The sequence below is a fragment of the Camelus dromedarius genome, chromosome 19 (assembly GCF_036321535.1).
Source record: "Camelus dromedarius isolate mCamDro1 chromosome 19, mCamDro1.pat, whole genome shotgun sequence".
In the NCBI taxonomy this organism is placed as follows: domain Eukaryota; kingdom Metazoa; phylum Chordata; class Mammalia; order Artiodactyla; family Camelidae; genus Camelus; species Camelus dromedarius.
This window is the reverse complement of record NC_087454.1, coordinates 25,366,679-25,388,833: the sequence shown is the minus strand read 5'-3', so window position 1 is coordinate 25,388,833 and position 22,155 is coordinate 25,366,679. Positions and strand designations below refer to the sequence as shown.

The following is a 22,155-nucleotide window of genomic DNA, read 5'->3' as shown; positions in this document are numbered from 1 at the left end:
GTCTGGGTCATGTGCTGTCTCTAGGACCAGGCCACTGGATGGAATTAGCAATTTCTAGTAGGTTTACAGGACTGCAATAATTGGAATAGTTCCCAATAAGAAAAAGATATTACTCGAGGTGTAAAAGAAAAACAGTAATGCCCTCCACAGTGGTCGTCAAAGCTTCTGCTTAAACCTGCAGTCATAATAGCTAGCACTTAATTCCTGCCTTCTATCTGCTACACTCTTTACATATGTTAACTCATTTAATCCTCACAACCACCCTGTGTAGTGAATACTAATATTATATCCATTTTACGAGTGATAAAACTGAGGCACAGAGAGACTAAGTAACTTCTTCAAGGTCCCAGCACTAGCATGAGACAAGGTCAAAGTCAAGATTCAGAATCTGGCAGTGTGGTTCCAAGGTTCCTCCTCTTAACCACTGTCAACAGCAGCATCTTTCTGGGTTGGAACACATACAGCTTTACTCTTAACGGTGACTGTAGTAAAGGGTGGGTCAGTAGGTTAAACACTAACAGACAGATGAGAGAAAAACCCAAGTCAACCATTTTCACTGAACAATAATAAAGCTATTAAGATAATATATATAAAGCTTTTTAAAAGCTTGAAATGTATTTGTTTCTGGAGATAGTGACTTAATAAAAAATAAGAATTAAATCAGTACTTACAGCTTTGCTCTGCAATTTATTGAAAGAATATCTCAAGGTATCAACTGCTTCTGATTCTTCTTTGGTTACTTCAACTTCAAATCTGTTTAAAATAGCATAGGCTTCCTGCGGAATGGGGGTAGAGTTCAGAAGCATCACAAGGAAGGGAACTGCCAGATGACTTAGACGCCTCCTAGAAGCACACTCCTATGTCTTAAAAGAGGAGAAGAGTGGTTCCCCAAATTAAACGTGTATAAATACCTCCTCTAGATTCCCACTGATATCAGATATTGACTCCAGATCCCTGGCCCTGAAATCTGAATTTAATAAGCCCCTAGGTGATTCCAGTGGAGAGTAAGCAGATCACTTTGAGATACTATCCTAGGAAAAACATCCCTAGAATAATTTCCTGCCTCTCTCTCCTCCTTGATCCTGTGTCAACGCCATGCAAAATGTTTTCTCATACTCTATTAAAATACAGGTTGGAATATGGAATAAAATGATGATGTGAAAGATATCCTGAAGAGAAGAAACGGATGAACAAACAAACCAAAACAAAAACAAACTCATAGATACAGAGAACAGATTGGTGGCTGCCAAAGGGGAAGGGGGTTGGAGGGGAGGTGTGAAATGGGTGAAGGTGATCAACTGTATGGTGATGGACCGTAACTAGTTTGTGGTGGTGATCACTTTGTAGTGTATACAAATACTAAATTATAATGTTGTGCACCTGGAACCTGCATAATATTATATGCCAATTTTATCTACTTTTTTTTAAAGTGATGAATTGGCAACTGGCTTTACCAGAAGAATGTACGCTGAAAAACTGAGCTTCTACAGTCAGGAAAAAATGATATGATTATTTGTTACATCTTAAGAAGCCAGTGATGATCATTCAAAATTCCCAAATAATAAGATCTAAAGAAGTAGTAAAGACATAAAGTTCACAAGTTACCAAAGAGTATAAACTCTAAATGAGTTCAAGACAGCGATGCTCAGTCATGAACACTGGGTGCCAAAAGTAAGCAGTGGGAGTGCCGATTCTCCAGGAACTGCAGGCAATAAGGGAGTGCACTGTCCACAGAGAATTTGAAAAACAGGAATGAAATAAGTCTGATTTTTTATCATCACCATGAGCCAGAAATTTTACATATTGGTCATAAACACTTGCGGTAGACAGAACAATAACCTCCCAAATGTTACCCACGCCCTAATCCCTGGAACCTGCGACTATGTTACCTTACATGGCAAAAGGGACTTTGTAGGTGTGATTCAGTTAAAGAATCTGAGATGAGGAGAGCATCCCAGATTAACCAGGTTGGCCCAACGTAATCACAAAGGTCTATTTAAAGGAAAGAGGGAGGCGGGAGATTCAGAGTCAGAGAAGATGTGATGACAGAAGCTGGGGTAGGAGTGACGCCACGGCTAGATGGGAGCCATGAGCCAACAAATGCAAGCAGCTTCTAGAAGCTGGACAAGGCAAGGAAAGGATTCTTCCCTAGAGCCCCTGATGACATGCTGATTTTAACCCCAGAAGACCCATATTCAGACTTCTGACCTCAGGAAGCATAAAATAAAAAACTTGTGTTGTTTTAAGCCATAAAGTTTATGGTAATTTGCTACAGCAGCAACAGGAAACTAAAACAGTACTCTTCCCTAAAAACATCTATTGTTGATTTAAATTCCAACAGTTTACTTACAGTGCCTAAGTGGACCACTCCCACCATCTGCCCATGGTATGCCACTGGTCTATGAGTGAGACCCATAACGGGTTTCTAAGGAAAGCCGAAGATAAGGGGGAAACTTGTCTAGCATGTCAGAATTGACGTGAAAGAGTATAACCATTCTTTTCTAAAATGTAGATGCCAGCATAAAAACCTGAACACTGCCTTCGACCAGTACAGCATTATTAATATATTAATATTCTTTTGCAAACTGTTTACTGTTGATGATTATCAAAATCCTTCCCAGGACATCAACATCAGAGAGGAAAAACAGGCAGAATGTGCCATAAAATAGATGAATACATTAACAGCATCAAAACAACATCAATTTTTTAGTGTTTCTTTTTTTTAAATGGTATTTCAGGAAACAAAAATGCAATCATCTCTTACTTCAATTGGTCCCAAAGTCATGTCCATTTGAATTTCATTATCACGGATACAAGACAAGGCTTCCATTGCAAACCTGACATCATCTAAATCACGAATAGGTCTGGATAACTTTTTCAAGTATTCATTGATAAATGCTATCATGTCTGACATTTTCTTTTTGTATTCTTCATTCAAATAGCGACACAGTAACATCTTCCATGCCTTAGCCTCAATTGATAAGGCCAATTTCATTGGCTCTGGGGAAGACAAGAATAAGGTCAAAATAGAATACAGCTGACATTCTGAAACAATTTACTTTTGTGTCATCTGAGCATCTATAACTCCACAGTCCTAGTTGATAGCCACTAGGCACACTGAGCACTTAAAATATAGTTAGTCTGAATTAAACGTGCTGCAAGGTTACTAGACACTGAAGACTTAATTCCTGTTCCCATGGAGTATGTTAAGCTGTTCACAAGAAGCAACCAAAGTCTATGGAGAAGAATTTTGTAAATTAGTTCCAACACCATCCAATGTGAACCTTGCTCCATTTCTGGCCATCCCATTAGCAGCCCTCACTCATTCCCCCAGTTTTCTCCAGGTAACCCCACACAGTGAAGTGTAATATATTTTTTTGTCTGCCAGATCTGCCCCAGTCTTCCTGTTTTTCCACTCCCCCATCATCCACATGGTTAGAGGATATGTATAACCAGACCTTGTACTTAGGCCTAGTTGATTGTCACAGTCAACCCTTAACTTTTATGAGCCAATCAGAATCTTTTCTTGAAGGGAGAGGATATAGCTCAGTGGTAGAGCAGTGCTGAGTATGCACGAGGTCCTGGATTCAATTTCCAGTACCACCATTAAACAAACAAACAAACCTAATAACTTCCCCACCCAAAAAAACCCCCAGCAAAACAAAAAAATTAATAATAATAATAGTAATAAAGAATCCTTTCTTGAGAGTTTAGAATGAGACTTGACGGGGAACCATGTGGCCTGAGAAGCAGAAAAAGTCGTACAGAGAGGGAAGAAGAAATGAGGGGCAGAGAGAAAGGATTTCCTCGGCTTCCCAGACTGTTCCTGGTTCTGGTTCATTCCTAAGGCCCAAGTGCACTTTGGATTCTGGGATATACCTTTTCTCCCTGAACGAATCTCAAGTAGGTTTCTGTTCCTTGAAAACAAAACAGCTCTAACTAGCCAACTCTGCCTTAAGCATCTTCACCCATTCTTCTTCCCCTCTCGGTATCCCTACACTGCCAGCCCTGCCAACCTTGAAAAGTGGTTGCTCCCCTCCCAACTCCCACAGTAAGAGGACTAGGGAGCTGAGGCAATTGTAGCCTGAGAAGAGACACAGCAAGCTTGCTGACTGGGGCTGTGAGATCCTGTCTCCTGAAGTCCACCCCTCATGAACCTCTTTTCTCCTTTTCCTGTGGCCTCAAGGATTCAGCCCACCTCCCCCTTTCTTTATCATTGGAGCCAGCTATTCCATTTTTTTCTTTCTTCTCTCTCTCTCTCAAATCAAGCACCCGGCTAACTCTCAAAACAGGGCTACAGTTGATTTTTGTATTCAGAATCATAGTGCTAACCACTATGAGGAAACAAATAGGAAATTTATATGATAATAAGAATAACAACAACAACAATAATAATAATAATAGGTAAAGTACAGTTTCCAAAACTCTACAGTTCTTGTAATTATTGCCCCCGATGCATGGCTTCTGATTTCTAGCTAAATAATCCCCTCAAGTACTTGCAATTCTTCCCCAAATTAAATCCCTTCTTGATAGATATAACACTACTTATCATTCACTGAACAACAACTACTTGCCAGTACTATGCTAAGTGTCTCAAATAAAGTAACTAGGTGGTCATTGTCATTATCACCAGCAGAAGACATGGAACTTAAAGAGGTCAAGTAACCTCGATATTCAAATTTGAGAGTAACAGTTACACTGACTCCTTGAGGACAGATCTGAACATCTACTTAAAAGTGGATAGTTGACGTAGGTCACTCAAATATCTTCTGAGAATAAAATTTCATAAATTTAGGACTAGACTGATTGTACCTTTGTAACCGTGGCAATTAAGTAGTCACCACTAGTTTTAAATCCAAACCACACACCAAATCACCTCAGTTCACATACTTTTTAAAAGCAATCAGTATTAGCCCCACCCTTCTGAATGTCAACCAGTTGGCAGGGACATACTCAATAAGCCCGCCTCTGAGTGCCAATCAACCAACAACAGTCTCACCTGAGCACGCATCCTTCTACAGATGATGTTAACCTGTTTATGCCCAGCAATCCTTGGACTCCATGCTGCCCAGACACCCAATCTGAGGTGAACAGTCTGCACTACTGGCAGCACTGTGCCTGTCCCGCATAGCTCTCCCTCACTCTAGTCAGCAATAGAGTCCACTTGGGGTTTTTTTTTTTTTTACATTACGTGGATATCTCATTATCCTTTGATACTCTAACTCCAACTGGAGTAACTTCTCAGGAGACCTCAAACTGTTTGACTCTTATCTCAGGTACACAACCCTCTCCTCACAGCAACCTGTAGGTCCACCTATAGTTTTAGTTGTGTGAGTGCCAGCTGAGGAACTGTGCAGTGTATTAAGTGCACTAAGCCACGCTGGTATAATATTATGTGGACACAACATATGATAATATATAATATTTATAACATATATATGAACAATATTGGTGGTCTAGAAATACTTAATATTTATAATATTGTACCAATGTAGCTCAATAACTGCTTTCTAAATAAAGTAACATCTCATATGAAAATACAGATAACTTTACATAATATTTTCTGAATACCTGTGTGCAATTCAAGTGCTCCTACAACTATAACAGGCTTCAGCTCGTCAATCTCCTGTTCAAAAGTAGCGTAGTATAGAATTTCAGATCTGATTTCAGTCAGAGAGGGGTTGTTAGACAAGAACTCCTGTAGCAAGGAAAGAATCAATGTTTTCTTCAGCTTTTTGACCATATAAATCTTACACTTCTAATAGCTGAGTTAGACAACTGCATCTGCTTATATATTTTTCCACTTGAATGTGCTATCAGGCCAGTGGCTCAGTAAAGAAAAGGAGGAACAGGCAGTGACAGAAGAGGGGGCTAAGTGGGGGAATTTCACAGTTCTGAACGGTTATTCAGAGTTCAAAGTCTCATTGAGTCTCTAACCAAAAATACAGCTGAGTCTATGTAAGTAAATGTGACACCCTCGAACACCTGGCCTCTGGACATGCCTGGAACATAACTGGCACTCAGCTGCTTAAAGGAACCAAACAAAATCTGCCTGAGCCTCCTTATGGTCAACTTCCCCAGTCGTCACTGTGAGAATCACACAAGACATCATGTGTTGGATGCTTGGCATTTACAGGTTCTCGGTCTCTGTTTCTGAGTTCTCATCAGCATTACTGATATTTTCCTAGTCCTCCCACATGAGTTAGATACAAACAATTAAAACCCAAACTGCGTCACAAGTAATGGAAACACACCTTCACTTTCACGTCTCGGTCCTCTGTCCAGAGCGTCTTGTACTTTTGAAAGTCCTGCAGGGCCTCGTGAGCCACCTTTCTGAGAGAATTCACAGAGGAAGAAAGGAGGAGCACCAACTTGGAAATATCCTTGTGCTCTGCTACACCTGGATAAAAATTCTTCAGCTTCCTCGCAGGAATAATTTCTTCAAAAGATTCTGAAAACAGACATTTTTATCCTATAGGTAACTCCTACATTCAACTTCAAACATTATCGATTTTAATATTTATAGACTTTCTTCAAACTTTATTTTCTTAATGACCATCCCCCTCCAAATAATTAAGACCTATTCTCTTGCTAGCTACATTTATTAAACTATTGTGTCCAATTTCAAGGTCTAAATTTCTTTAAAGTGAGAAAACTGTTATTCAGGGGAGAGAACTGAAAGATACTGATTAACCACTCCCCACACCGAAAAAAAATGTCCTCCAAGGAAATATCAAGAGTTTTTGCTACCCTACAGCACAGCATGGTGAGGCACCACATTTATTATCCAAATGACCTCAAGCCAGTCATTTAATCTTCATGGAAATACTTACGAGAATTAAATAAGACAACATATGCTTGTCTTCAACTCAGCATCACTATTCACCACCACTATAAACATCTCTCGCCAAAACTTGGTCATGTCACTGCCTTGTTTGAAATTCTCGAGTATTCTCCATCAAGCAGAGACCATACGGATATTTTGTTTGGTCCAAACAGTACCTTACTTTTTTTTTTTTAACATTTTTTATTGATTTATAATCATTTTACAATGTTGTGTCAAATTCCAGTGTTCAGCACAATTTTTCAGTCATTCATGGACATATACACACTCATTGGCACATTTTTTTCTCTGTGAGTTATCATAACATTTTGTGTATATTTCCCTGTGCTATACAGTGTAATCTTGTTTATCTATTCTACAATTTTGAAATCCCAGTCTATCCCTCCCCACCCTCCATCCCCCTGGTAACCACAAGTCTGTATTCTCTGTCTGTGAGTCTATTTCTGTCCTGTATTTACGCTTTGTTTTTGTTTGTTTGTTTGTTTTTGTTTTTGTTTTTTAGATTCCACATATGAGCGATCTCATATGGTATTTTTCTTTCTCTTTCTGGCTTACTTCACTTAGAATGACATTCTCCAGGAGCATCCATGTTGCTGCAAATGGCATTATGTTGTTGGTTTTTATGGCTGAGTAGTATTCCATTGTATAAATATACCACATCTTCTTTATCCAGTCACCTGTTGATGGACATTTAGGCTGTTTCCATGTTTTGGCTATTGTAAATAGTGCTGCTATGAACACTGGGGTGTAGGTGTCATCCTGAAGTAGATTTCCTTCTGGATACAAGCCCAGGAGTGATGGCTAAGTGACACTACTTACTTACCACAGTCACCTCCAAAGTAGAATTAGCACTAAGGTTTACTGTCATTTTTAACTTTGAATCTAAGGTGATGATAGTAAAAGACCGGTAAGTGTCCTTGCTCACTCATGACCAAAATCTGGAGGGAAATGTCTATGTGTTATGTTTAAGATGGGAGATGGAGAACACATACCCAGGGAGAATCAGAAAGACCATTTGCTCATCGTTACAATTCTAAGGTTCTCCTCATCTAAGATTTATTTGAACATTCTTACTGTCTTCCTTCTTCAGCTGTTTTCCCGTGCTCGGATGGCTCATGTCAGCAGTGGTGCGGGAGGGACTGCCGATGACAGACTTGATGTGACGGCTTTGCTGCTGCCCCCAGTGAGCCACCCCTCTGCTGACCTCCAGGGTTAAGTGGATCATACGGTTGATGGCTTGTTGAATGTCATCCAAACTAGGAACCATTACCTGTGGGAAGAAGAAACAAGCATCTGGTGCCGCCAGTACATACAGTCCATCCCTCCAATTTGCACCACCCCCATTCCCCACCAAGGGGGAAGCCTCTGCTGCCCAAGTGCAAGGCTGGTTTGAGCAGAGGGACGTCAGAGGAAGGTAGGCTTCAGACTTAATCCATCTTCAGGTTTTCCCATTCTACCCACTCCTGCAGGCAGAAAGGTCAAACATAGCACTTCTCATCCTTTCCCTGTGAGGGTGACTGGATGCAGCCAAATACTGTGGGCATGTGTTGCATGTCCATGAGGCAGAATAACTGAGGAAGTTATACTGCCAAGATTCTGACCTCAGTCCTGTGAAATATGCCAAATAAGCAAAGAAGCTGTTCTCCAGGAGGCCAGACCATGTAGATGTGGTGTCAGGTGAGCCATAGATTGTTCCTCCCTGACCTTATCCCTGAGCCCATCACAGAATGACCCTCAGTCATCCTGTGTGGCTTGCTGTTCCAGATGCCAATAAGCAGCTGGGGTGGTAGAAGAGAGAAGTGTCATGACAAGGCATGGGGGGTTCCATGGTGCTCAGGGCACAGGCTCTCTCTTCCTCCCTCCCTCCCTCTCTCTCTCTCTCTTTCTTTCTATTCTGCCATGGGTTGCCTCACAGTTGGGTGTTCAGGGTAGGGATTTAGACTTCTAAGATGGTCTTATTTAAATAATTTAATGTCTGAAGTAAGAGAAAACAAGACAGACACTTACCTCTTACTCCAACCTGCAATACACCACAAGCTATGCAGAAGTAATTTTTTACAGTAGATATAAATAATACATTTTGATTTTTGCTAAATACTGAGATGAAGTCAAAAAATACATAGGACCACGAGGTTACCCTATGTAAAAGTTCAGTTCTAATGCTATACTTCTTTAATACATTACCAGAATATCATGGTATTAACCTGAATGTTTAATAATACTTACCACGTTAGGAATTGCAAGATGTACTTCACATTTTATAAAGGAAATAACATCTTCTGACTGTTTCCGTCCATACGAGCTGTAATAAGATGGATGTTTAACTTATAAAACTTAACCTAAAATTTCATAAATAGCTTGATTATGCTGCAACTTTCAATCCTAAAAATAAAGATCATTTCAAAATATAAATTACATGAAGAGAATGTTATTTACAATGGAATCATAAAATTTATAAACTAGTTCATAAACTAAGACAACTTAATGATTTAATATTATCCAAAGTGAAACATTAGTCTCCTGTGCATTTTCTTGTATTTTTATGATGCTTTCTTTCAGTAGTAACCACTTAATAATGTTTATTAAAAGCATCCCCTTTTCCCAACCCTACAACAGATGCTGGAAAAGATCACCAAGAAAAAAAAAAAAAGCATATTAACTTCACATACTTCTTTGCAAGGTTAAACAAGAGGTTTCTAGCCAAAGTCTTCCCCAAACTGCCTTTTTAAACAATATCAGTCGTGCTCAGACAGAAATACAAGCATAGAGATAGATACACGAGTGCAAGTAATGAAGTGACACACATCAGGGCTGCAAATTAATTAGATTATCTCTCTCTGCCTGACAGACACTAAAGTGATGTCCTCCCACATATAAGAGAGGCAAAACAACAACAAGATAAAGTCTGTCAGCCTACTGCCTGCAGCTGTCGCTTTTCCAGAAGACGTGGGCCTGGGGTGACAGAAGCAAACCCACAGCAACCCCAGTAAGCGTGCAAGCCGGGCCACTTGTGAGTTCCCCATCTAAACCTGTCACATCCCAGCAACTCTTCAGAGGGCAGTAACTGCGAACTAAAGGGAAGTAAATACGACCCAGTTCTGCACTCAGGGTACCAAAGGTCGTGTGGAGGCAAAAGTGAAACTCTTAGATAAGGGGGGAAAGAAGAGAGAAACACACAGAAACTAAAAAACCTCTCACAAAGAGCGCCTATAAACTAAAGCCTCAATATGCAAAAGCAAGTCTAACAGTAAGAAAGAAGACGAAAGAAATTAATAATCAAAACAAAAGCTTACTGCAGACATAGTTTGATGTATAGAAGTATGACAAACTCTAAAATGAGTATATTGAGAATGTTCAAAGAGATAAGTGAATGGTACCTTCCAGAAAGACAATGAATTGCTAAACTAAAAAGGCAGAAATGATACAATATCTGGAGGATAAGGAGAAAGTATTAATTGAAATGCTTAAGATGCAATAGATGAGATCACCTTTCAGCTCAATACAGAGATACTTACTCACAATGTAGCCCAGAAAGACAGAAAGACGAAATAGATGACAGACTAGTTAGGAGACAGGAAAGACAGACTGAGATGCCCCAACATTGGAGATGGCCATTGGCCCAGGGAGCCCAGGACAGTGCTCGGGTTCAGTCCGTCCTGACACTTCATCTGGACAGTGCCTCTTCACTCAAAAGAGTGTCCTAGATGGAACAATAAATTACGAGGTCAGTCTATTCAACATTCAGCTACTAGAAGTTCCACAGCAAGAGAATGAAGGGAATGTCTCAGAAGCAACAACTGAATAGGAAACTGCTGAGAATTTTCCAGGGTTAAGGAACACAGTAAGCTCTCATTATAGAAAGCACACTCTGAGAACAAAGCAGGATTAAATACAGACAAATCCACACTGCTGGAGAAAACTGCAGAACATCAAGGATAAAAAACAAGTTTCAGTTAGACTCACCACAGAATGCTCATCAGCAGCAACACAGGTCAGAAAAAAATGAAGAAATACTTTCAAAGTGCTGAGAAGCAAGCAAAAGTTTTTTATCCAGCTAAAGGGCCATGAAAGTTTGAGGGCAAAATAAGGGGCATTTTTCAGACTTAAAACGAAGACAAAAAGTTTACCCCTCACTAAGGGATCTGTGGGATACAATAAATACACAGGAATCTGAAGATTTTTAATAAAATATGCCAGTAAATAACTTACTTTCGAGTGTTCAAGAAAAGGTGAATGTGAAACATCAAACAACAGTGATGAAGTAGGTACAGTTCATGCCGAGGCCCTTATAGTTAGAAGACTAGAAAACTGGAAAACCAGAGACTACTTTTTAAAAACTGGAGCTAAATATATACATATACATATTCTAAATTTAAAGGTGACTACTTAAAGAACTGAAGTATAGGAAAGAGAATAAAAGGGAAAAAGTATCCAACCCAAAGACAACAGAGATAATAACATAAACCAAAAAGAAAGGACAGTAAGAAGAAACCACAAAATAAACTGTCATAAACTAAGTATAATTACATTAAAAAAAATCACAAAAAAAGTAAGCAGATTAAACTCTATTAAAAAGCAGAGACAATCAGGTTGAATAAAAATAATCAGGTATATGATACTTTTAGGAGGTAAAACAAAAAACTGGACAGAAAAGCTTAAATGTAGAGATAGAAAAAGATATACCAAAAAAGCCAGGAAAGTAATGACAGACTAAAAAGAATTTGAGAAATCAGGATTAATATGGATAAAGAGTTCACCAAATAAAAATGAAAGAAACAGTGTTCTAAGCAGATTTAACTACTGTGACTTCCCATGCATCTAACAATGTAGACTTAAAAGATGTAAAACAAGAACTGACCAAAACAGAAGGAAAATTTGACTTCACAATCACACTGGGAGATTTTAAGAGTGCAATTAAATTAAAATTCAGCAGTGAATAATCAAGGAATAGCCCTAACAAATAACAAAAACGTGCAAGACTTTTGCACAGGGAATTATAAAACTTCATTGAGAAATATCAAAGAAGACAGATAGATAGAGAGTCAATCCATGATCCTGAATGGAAGACTCAACAGTGTAAGGATGCTCTCCAAATTTATCTATAGATTCAATGTAATTTAAATAACCATCCCAAAAGAAAGATCAATTTTACAACAACTTTTGCTTGATTAACTAATTAACCGTATGGAAAAATATATTCTACTTTCCTACCTCACACTAATCACAAAAATCAATACCATGTGGATTAAATCCCTAAATGTAAAAGATAAAACTATAAAAATTTTAGAAGACATTATGAAGTAGGGAGAGAATTCTTTTAAAAGACATAAAAAACCACAAATTACTAAAGAAAAGACTGATATATCTGAGTATGTTTAAACTCAGCAAAGAATATCATAAAGAGAATAAAAAGGCACAACTGAGAGAAGTTATTTCCTAAATTTCCATCAACAAAGTACTATATTGAGAATACCCACGAATAAATTTAATCCAATAGAAAAACAAGCAGAAAGAAAGGAAGGAAGGAGGGAAAAAGAAAGGGAAAGGCAAGGCAAAATTTTAAAAAAGAGAAACGACAAATGGCTCATAAACATGAAAATGTGTTCAACCTCATCAGCAACCAGGAACAAAATAATTTAAGTCCCAATGAGATGCCATTTCACACCCCAACGCTGGCAGGAATTTTTCAGTTGAACAACACCAACTGTGTGCAAGGATGTCACGCCATGGGTGCTCTCAGGCTAGGCACTGCCTGGTAAACTGAGGCGTGCACACAGCCCAGGGCCCAGCCATTCCACTCCAGCAGGTGCAGGAGGAGACAGGTACAAGAATGTTCACAATGGCCCACACTGGAAACAACCCAAATGACCATCACCGGTAGGAAAGATAGACAGTGTGTACACTCCAGTTACACAGAAGTGAAAATAAATTATTATTAGCACAGATGAATCTTAAAGACAATACTGAACACAGTTCAAATACAGGTAAAATTAAACGACACATTGATTAGGGGTACAAACGCATGTTGAACAGTAAGGAAAACCAAGACAATGATAAACACCAAGTTCAGGACAGCAGTTACCTTTGGGTGAGCAGACAGAGGACCAGTAAGGGGACTGGTAGTGCTCAGTGTTCCTTGTCTTGGCCTGAGTGCTAGGAACATGGTTGTTTGTTTTTCACCGTTCTTGCAGTATTACAAATACGTTTTCATACAGTTTTTTCATAAATGCTATGTTTTAAATTTTATAATTTTTAAAATTAATACAAATAAGAGGTACTATTAGCATGATGTTAATACTGAGTCATATTTAGCATATTTTCAACTTGCCTTGCAACAAATATTCTTCTTTTCATTGTGTCCAAAGATAATCGTGTAGCTTTTTGAAGACTGTCTAGTAATTGATGAGAGAAAAAAACATACACCTCTTTACATTCCTGTAATGAGAAATCATATTAAATTTGGTACAAAAAATAAAAACTCTTAACACCCCCAAAGCAATAATACAATATTAGAAGTGATATGAGAAAGCTGAAAAATAATAAACTATACAATTTCAATTATATTGTAGAAATAAATTCAATCGTAAATTACTTGTTGATTTTTTAAACAAATAAGAATATATGAAACGTGTGCTTTCATGAACACCCTAGCAAATTATAAGGCCTTACTCAAAAGCTAAAATTCAAAACTAGCTTATTGAAAGTAATCCTGGTTTGCTCAAAATTGAATAATTCACTCAACAAAACTGAAGCACGTAAGTGTGGTGCACTTCTCAATGCTTAGGGGTGGGGCACAAGAGGACATTTAGTTTTCAACCTCAGAAAGCTCAGCTTGGTGGATAACTGTATTTTTAAATGTATGATACAAAAATATATAAGATGAAACTTCCACCATCCTGGAACCACGGTCTACCCCTCTCTCCAAGCCCTTCTTCCCCTCCAGAGAAGTAGCCAAGTTTATTGATCAATAATCAAGCCCAGGATAAATACTGAGCCTGGGCAGAGATCTGGTCACCACATCTTGCCTGCACAGTGTGTCACACATCCAGGGCCAGGCTCTGGCCATACAGTCCCTCCCTACTCAACTCTCTGCCCCTCTGAGACTGTGTGGGCCAGTAGGGAGGGTTATCAGGTATGAACAAAGAGGAATACAATCAGGTTGGGTCAATTACGAGGCTAAAGCACAGGCATGACACAGACTTTTATGTTAGACAGACCGTGCTGGCAGCAATGTGGAAGATGGATTTGAGAGGCAGAGGCTGGTTAGGAGATGCCTACACTGATGTATCTCCACGTGTTCCCCAGTTCGAGAAGCTCTGATGGCACTCAGTCTTGCTCTAAGGACTCCTGTCAGTGTCAAAGGGAATGCAACTGGAAAATAAGGACTGCTAACACGGGAATACACTTCCTTTCTCCGGCTGACTCCCACAGATGCATAGTGACTGCCTGGTGTGTGGTACTGATGGATAGTGACTGCCTGGGGCGTGGTACTGAGAAGCAACCAAGATCTAGACTCGGAAGGAAGGTGTTTCCCAATCAACTGGTGGTATCACCCTTGAGCCAGAAAGCAAAAGTGGAACAAATATGTGCTGTTTATTTCCAAAGCCTTATTAGAGTGTGTGTGAGAGAGTGAAAAAGAACGTAAAATGGAGAAAGAATGAAAAGATGAGTGCGAGGAATTAAAAGAAAACTGACAGGAGCAGGAGAAAGCAGGAATTAGTACAAATGTGGGGGTGGCATTCAGAGCTGCTGCACAACCAGAAGGGTGAGGCCTAAGAAGGAGAAATAAACCCTGTGCCTCCTCTTCAGCTTTCATGCTCAGCACACCTCAGTGTAACGTGAACATCTGCCCACCGAGGGTTTCTCCTGTGGGAGAGTCCGCAGGCTATCCATGGTGCTAATAAAAATGCAGATTCCTGGGCCCCGAGGGAATCAAAATCTGGTCTTGCAATGTAGGTAACTCTATTAAAAATAGTAACTGAGAACAAGGTTCTCCACTCTGAGTCAAATGGATGGTCACCACAATCCCAGATGTGACGTTTACTATATAAGAAAACACGGTCAGTCACGATGTGGGGAGATAACTATATAAACTATAGTTGACAGAATCACATTAAAAGCTGACGGAGAAAAACTGGGAAAAACTGTAAGGACTGCTGTGTCTTGTCAGATCCTACAGTGTAGAATTCGATTTTGTTATAAATCCAGTTGGTTATAAACCCACGCAGATTGGTTGCAGAAAACTGCCTGGAAATAAAAGCATCATTTGGGGTTATCTGTAATCCTAGGAGTCATAGTTCTGTGAAACTGCATAAGGTTGTTTTACAATAAATACCTTTTTAAATTCATCTTCTTTATTATTAACATCAACCTCAGACACAATATGAGTCTCATAATCAGTGTTCTCACCCTCTTCCATTTCACTTCCAAAAGCAACATGCTTCCTCTGTTCTATAGATAAAAGACAAAACAAAAATATAACATTTAATACTCAGCGTTTGGCTTACTCTATATGGTCAAACCTTCTTAGGAAGCTCCTTTTTAAAAAATTCTTAATTTAAAAATTAAAAATTTCTTCCTGTAGGAATCATCCTTGAATTCACTATAAATCGCCCACCTCAACAGAATTGACATTCTACTAGGAAATACTCCCTTTAAATACACTCTGTCTTAGTATATAGAATTAATAAACATTTAAACAGGGTTTTACATGTTATCTTTCTAAAATATCTATTTACCTTTGAGTTTGCTGGTGTGTGCTTATTTTTGTACTTCTGATGGAAACTACTTACACTATGTGGGGAAACCGCTAAGAGAAAAGAAGGCATGTTGTGGGTCCTTATTTAAGTTTGGAGTTTCTCAACCTCAGCACTACTGACAGTCTTTACTGGGAAACGGAACATGTTCAGCAGCATCCCTGGTCTCTACTCCCTAGATGCCAACAGCACCCCACTAGTGTGGTAGAATGCTGTACCAAAAAAACCACAGTTAACACAGCAGGCCAGAGACTGCTATCCACAGAAAGGCCTGCTTGCAAAGCTGGTCCTCAGTTTGTGTCTGGGAACATGGATTTCAGAAGGGTGCTCACCATTCTCTAACTCATAAAAGGGGCTCACGGTGCCTAAATACTTTGTGCAAACAGTGTGGTTTACGTTGAGTGCCAGCTTTCCTTCTGGGAGTCTGGAATTCCGGTACTTGCCAAGCAGAAGGTGCCTACTGGAGAATGCTTCTTTAACTCTTATGACTCGCACATTATAACTAGCCACATTACCTGGTAACTGTTTTGCTGCTTTTCCACTGTACTTAACTTCATAAATAGTTTCGAAGATTGAAATAAGTTCTTTGACAGCTTCTTCTACATGCTTACTTTTGTGGTTTAGGACCTCTGCCCATTCTTTTGTGTATGTCTATTAAACAAAGAAATGACTATTAATTTCCAGATACTTAAAACTACCGTGAAATGTATTAATATGACTTCAATTCACCAAACTAGAATTAATGCCACTTAAAAACTCCTAGAGAGTTGCCAATAGCATAATGATTCAGACCCAAAATGTCAACGCTAAAAGCAGCTTGAGGCAGCCTCTAAGTCTCAGGCAAAGAAAAGGAGAAGAAAGAAGAAACATTCAGTCTTTGACCTTTATCTGACTCAATCACATGTAACTATCTATATCCACATTCATAAGGGTAAAAAGAAAGAAGCCTGAAAGAGTAGAGATGATGATGTCAAAAGTTGAAAATGAGAATAGTTTTAAAAAAGGACAATCCAAAGTGTTGTTCTGAGATTCAAAAGACATAAGGTTTTAAAAAGTAAGCATAGTGTTATATGCCAGGTATCAATTTAAGAGGGATATGTGTATGAACTCATTTAATTAAACAACAACCTCTTGGGATAGGTAACATTACTGTCCCCATTTCACAGATGAGAAAATTGAGTCTCAGAAAGAATTAAAAATTTGCCAAGGTCACACAGTAGTGGTAAGAATAGGGGTTTGACACCAACCTTCCGTGATTCTAAAAGGCTTTGCTTTGCCTTTCTGAACTTTTCTAATAGTCAGCAAAAGCTTTAGGAAAAGTCAAGAAATAGTCACATTCAGAAAAGAAAACTGGCTTATAAAATTGAATAGGCCTTTTGACATACTCAGAATGTTCATGCATTTTAGGAAAGAGGAAAGTAAATGGTAGCAGCCAACTTGGGCCTTCAAAAACAGTTCTGCAAAGGAACTTAAGTCTATCTATGCAAACGTCTCCCCAGACAAGTCTTGGGAGGTCCCATTTTCTCCACGTACTGCCCTCATGTGTTCCTTTCTTGACTACTAGATTGAGAGAGAGACGTAATCTGCCCCCTCATTTACACCACCTCATCTGTGTCTGAACCCATCTTCATCTTTTCTAGTCTCAAAGGAAACAGTGTTCCTTCTCTGACCTGAAGACAGTCTCTGATCCTCCCCACCCCCACCAACTTTTCTAACCTTGACCCATCATTCATTCATTCTATCCTTTCTAGTTTTTCAACACAGTGTTAAAATGTTGGGAATGACAATGGTGGCTGAGAGATACTTCAGTCTAGCAGGGAAAACAAGTGTTAGGCAAGTGGACACTTACAGGTGACCTGGGAAAACTGGACACATGTGTTTACATACACACCCACCTCTACCTACTTTGAAATCCCCTAAGAAAGGAAACAGACCACTAGTTAAACATGATAGATTAAACACATACATTTACCTCCGTACTCCCCTGATATCTCTGGAAACCAAGACAAAATAACATAAAGTGATTTTTTTTTATGTTAAAATGACATACCCACAAGAATAAATGGGAGGATGCCACACAAATTCTTCTACATGTTTCCATTACTATATAATAATAAAGTTACTGGTATTCGACCATTGGTGCTAAGAAAACTGAGTATCAACTTAACAAAAGAATGAAATTGGATCCTTTCCTTACACCACACCCAAAAGTTAACTTAAAATGAATCATAGATCTACGTGTAACAGTGAAAACTATAAAGCTCTTTAAAGAAAACTCAGGCAACAGGCAAATCTTCATGATCTTGCATTAGGCAAAGTTTTCTTAGATATGACACCAGTGCAGAGCAACAAAAGAAAAAACAGATAACTTGAACATCATCAAAATTTAAAACATTTGGGCTTCAAAGGAGATCATCAAGAAAGTGAAAAGACAACTCATAGAAGGGGAGAAAAGGTTTGCAATCTGATAAGGAACCAGTATCTAGAATATAGAAAGAACTATTACAACTAAAAGATAAGAGGACAGATAACCCAATTTTAAAATGAACGTAGAATTTGAACAGACATTTCTAAAAGAAGAAAGGTATATAAAAGGTTTATAAGCACGTGAAAAAGTGCTCGATATCACTAGCCATTAGGGAAATACAGATTTAAGCCACAGCGAGATACCACTTCATACCTACCAGGAAGGCTATCATCAAGAAGACAAATAACAGGTGTTGGCAAGGATGTAGAGAAAATGGAACTCTCATATACTGCCAATGGGAATGTAAAATAATGCAGCCACTTTGGGAAAGTCAGACTTTTCTTCAAAAGGTTAAATATGAAGTTAACATACGACCCAGTAACTTCACTTAGTGAAGAACAGACTGCAAGGCTGAGGAGTAGGCCAGGGACAGACCGGAAGGCAGCCAAAATATTAAAAAACCTGAAGACACAAGCCATCCTGAGCAAGATCTGGCAGAAACAGCAAAGAGCAGAATTAGACCCTCCAATTTCTTCAGATAATGGGATTGTTATAAAATATATTTTAAATATCTAAATGAAAAAATTGAATTAAAAAAAAGAAAGGAGCAAGATCATATAAAAAACCAGATATATTTGAAAAAAAATATAAAGTAACTTCAAGAAACAGATAAGTACATTCAAGTAAATAGAAAATTCAAAGTAAGAAAGTAGAGAGTAGAAGTGTGTCCAAATATATTGACAGAATAAATGTGAATGGGCTAAAATTACCAGTTTTTAAAAATCAGAGATTTTTCATAGTATATTAAAAACAAAATCCAGCTAAATGGTCTTTACAAGAGAAAATCTAAAATACGAGAACCCAGAAAAGTTGAAAATGACAGAATAGAAAACAATATATCTGGACAATAACAACCAAAAAAGGCTGGTGTAACTATATTAAGATCAAACAAAATAGACTTTAAGGATAAAAAGCTTAACACTAATAAAAAGGGGCAAATGGCCAGGAAGACATAATCATTTTAAAGTTGCATGCTCTAAGCACAGGATGTGGAAATTGGTCAGTTAGTGTTGTCTCCATTACAGCCAAGGTCCCAAGGCTGAAAACAAATGATGTTAAGATCCTACATACTATGAAAAAAGTAGTTCTTAAAAGGTAGCAGGGGACCTTGAGGTTATAGAGAGGACGTTTGATCATTGGTAGAGATTTGGTAGAAATAAGAGAAGGGAACTTCAAAAGAACTACTCAGAGACCCTGATCCACGACTCCTGGGGCTCGAGGATGGAGGGGCTGACCCAGGCCTAAGCAGTCCTGAAGCAAGAGGCTGGCTGGCTATTCTAACCCTAAAAGGCAAGGGAAGGTGTCCTGGGAAGAAGCAGTCACATTTCCATAGAAAGAGGAGCAAAAGTCCCTGTTTCCCATGGGCCAGATTAGATCCCCTGAGATGGAGCCATCCTTGGTTGTCTTGAAAAGGACACTAGCAAGGTGACCCAAACCAGCAGGGTGGGTATGACTGAAGCACAAAGCAGGTAAGTAAGAAAAAAAAAAGAGTTCAGTTCAAGACATAAAGGGAGTGCTTTTGAGAGAGACTGTGCTATGTGCTGGGCCTCAAAAATGGTAAGACAGGGTTCCTGTCTTTGCATGTTTGAGCCAATGGAAGATAAATAGGTATTCAAATATGTTTGATATAATATGATGCTGAGGAGGTTAGTTAGGTTTTATCCTGTATGGTGTGGGTGCCACTGCCCTTGAAGGATTTAGGCTGTGGAGAGGTTCACAATCAGATTTGGTGGCGATGTGGAGGGTGGATACGATGGCGCGAAATACAGAGGCAGAGAAACAAGTCGGGTCACAACATCGAATGCTGAACTCAAAATGAGCATTAAAAGCCTGACCTAAGAAAGGGTAGCAGGTATGGAAAAATTAGGTAATTCAAGCAGAATCTTAGTAAGAGGTAAAACCTGGCTAAGCCTTAAAAGACTGACTGGGTTTGGGGATGGGAGGGAAGAAAGGAGTCCAGATGATGTCCAGGTGACTAAAGGGGAAAGTATGCAGTAGTTAAAACCATGAGTGTAGATACTGCCCTGGGAGCATACACAGAGGAAGAAGAGCAGTCAACACTGACAGGACCCCAGGGAACTCCAGCATGAGGTTGAGAACATTGTCAAAATAATGTCTAGGGTGTGACCATGGGCTTGAGCTGTTGACACCTTGTAAGTCTTCAGCGCTGAACATGTCCCCAAAAAGAACAGAATGTCTAAATGCCACTGACACAGATTTCTACTTTTAGATTGCAAATTCACACTTCAGGTTTCTGAGCCAGGATTGCTACGAATAAAATATAATACATAAATTGAGCATACCTCATTGAGTGACAACATATCTTCTACTTTGGTAGCACTGCTTTCGGGCAGGGAAATTAACACCGTTTTGGCTATCTCCTTTAGAACTGTATCAATATGCATTTCACACAAGTCACTGATCTACCAACAAAAAATAACATGTGGAAGAAAACTCTTCTTTCATCCAAAATGCACCGGAGTTATAAACTAATTTACAGAGCTATATCCAGAAACTTGAATCCTAGCCAGGCATAACTTGGTGGGAATTTTAGGAGCACATCTGCAAAGGAAGCTTGATGTGAAACTGAAGTTTTATCGAGCAGCAATGTGTGCCACAGCCTCATATGCGTTATTTCCTTCAGTCTTCATTCCAGCCCATGACTCTACTATCCCAGTTTTATAGCTAGAGAAACCAAGGCTCAGAGATGTCAAGTAACCTGGGGAGGAACACACAGCTGGTGAAAGTGAAAGAATCCTACCTAGGTCTGTCTGACTCTCAGACCTCTGGGTTTTGTCTGTTAGACCATGCTGCCACCACAGACAGACTAGCACATCTAAAAAGATATGCATGTCTCATGTAGCAAACATGTCAGAAACCAACAGACAGTCTCCAATCGGATGACCGCCTCATCTAATTAACATTAGCTGCATTAAAATTTAAGTACTCCACTCTGCTATCTTCTGCAGCCTATAATTATCTCATTTCCTAAACTACACTGGAGTTGAACCATCATTTTCACATATTAAAGGCAAGGTAATTCAGGAACAAGAACAAAACAATCCTAAATCAAAAGGCCTCAAATCAGTTAAAGAAACATAGGGTTTTTTAAAAAACTTAATGGATGTCCTTTTAGTTAAAAGTCACATCTTTTAAAGAGCTGTCATAGGTAATCTAACTATTACTCACAGTCTGAGTATTAATGTATGTAGTTTGAAAAACATTATCTCTCATACCTTCTTTAAGAGTTGACTGAACATATCCAAAACTAAGTCCACTTCTTGAAAAAAGCTTTCTAGTGTTAAAGACGACCATGTTAATATTGTGAGCCCTTGCCGCAATACAGATTCCACCTAGAAAAAGAAAAAACAGTTTCCATTATAAGAAAGGAGCATCTGCATTTATATTTTTTTTTAAAAAGGCTACCTTTTATTACCTGGAAATATTACAGGTTGTATTTCCCCTCCATTATAACTAGTAAAGGTGACTTTTTGTTTTTAATCATCTTTGGCTGTCCATGAAGCAATCATGGATTCTTTAAAAGTGCTCATTATTCCGATTTATTTGTTTTTCAAAAGCAACAACACTTACACAAGAAATCATTCTGTGGAAAACTAGAGCTATAAAGTTGAACCAGAAAGAGGGTCTGGACAAGAATACATGTTCTCAAATCCATAATTTATAGAACTGGAATCTAATTTTACACAACAGGGAAAGCAATATAAACCCTCAACATTACCAACCTTTTTCATTTTAGGAGTCATCAGATTGACAAACACAGAAGGCACTTCCTGACATAACTCATCATAATACTGCAGAAGCCCCTGTTAAAAGTCAAAATGACATGTTTTACTTTAATTTATTTTAAAGCAACAGTCATATTTTGATTCATACCAGGAAGGTTTCATTATACCTGTTTCCTCATAGCCCTGCCAAGATGGAGGCTGCTTATTTATACCAATTTGCTGCTCTCTTTCCTCACCTGTAAATTACCTGAGCCTTCCCCCTTAAACGGCAAGTCTTTGGAG

At 38.8% G+C, this 22,155-nt stretch overlaps 1 protein-coding gene across 1 annotated transcript in view; it reads right to left on the bottom strand.

Moving 5' to 3' along the window:
* The window catches only part of DNAH8 (dynein axonemal heavy chain 8), a 211,713-nt gene that overhangs the window by 145,577 nt on the left and 43,981 nt on the right, over positions 1 to 22,155 (bottom strand). Inside the window, exons 18-29 of the mRNA XM_010977286.3 lie at positions 21,871 to 21,951; positions 21,364 to 21,480; positions 20,431 to 20,550; positions 16,116 to 16,251; positions 15,180 to 15,295; positions 13,173 to 13,279; positions 9,071 to 9,146; positions 7,919 to 8,114; positions 6,255 to 6,451; positions 5,572 to 5,698; positions 2,765 to 3,000; positions 672 to 776 (exon numbers count right to left, since the gene is read on the bottom strand). Of these exons, the coding sequence (XP_010975588.3) occupies positions 672 to 776; positions 2,765 to 3,000; positions 5,572 to 5,698; positions 6,255 to 6,451; positions 7,919 to 8,114; positions 9,071 to 9,146; positions 13,173 to 13,279; positions 15,180 to 15,295; positions 16,116 to 16,251; positions 20,431 to 20,550; positions 21,364 to 21,480; positions 21,871 to 21,951 (1,614 nt within the window). The remainder of the gene's footprint in view (positions 1 to 671; positions 777 to 2,764; positions 3,001 to 5,571; positions 5,699 to 6,254; positions 6,452 to 7,918; positions 8,115 to 9,070; positions 9,147 to 13,172; positions 13,280 to 15,179; positions 15,296 to 16,115; positions 16,252 to 20,430; positions 20,551 to 21,363; positions 21,481 to 21,870; positions 21,952 to 22,155) is intronic.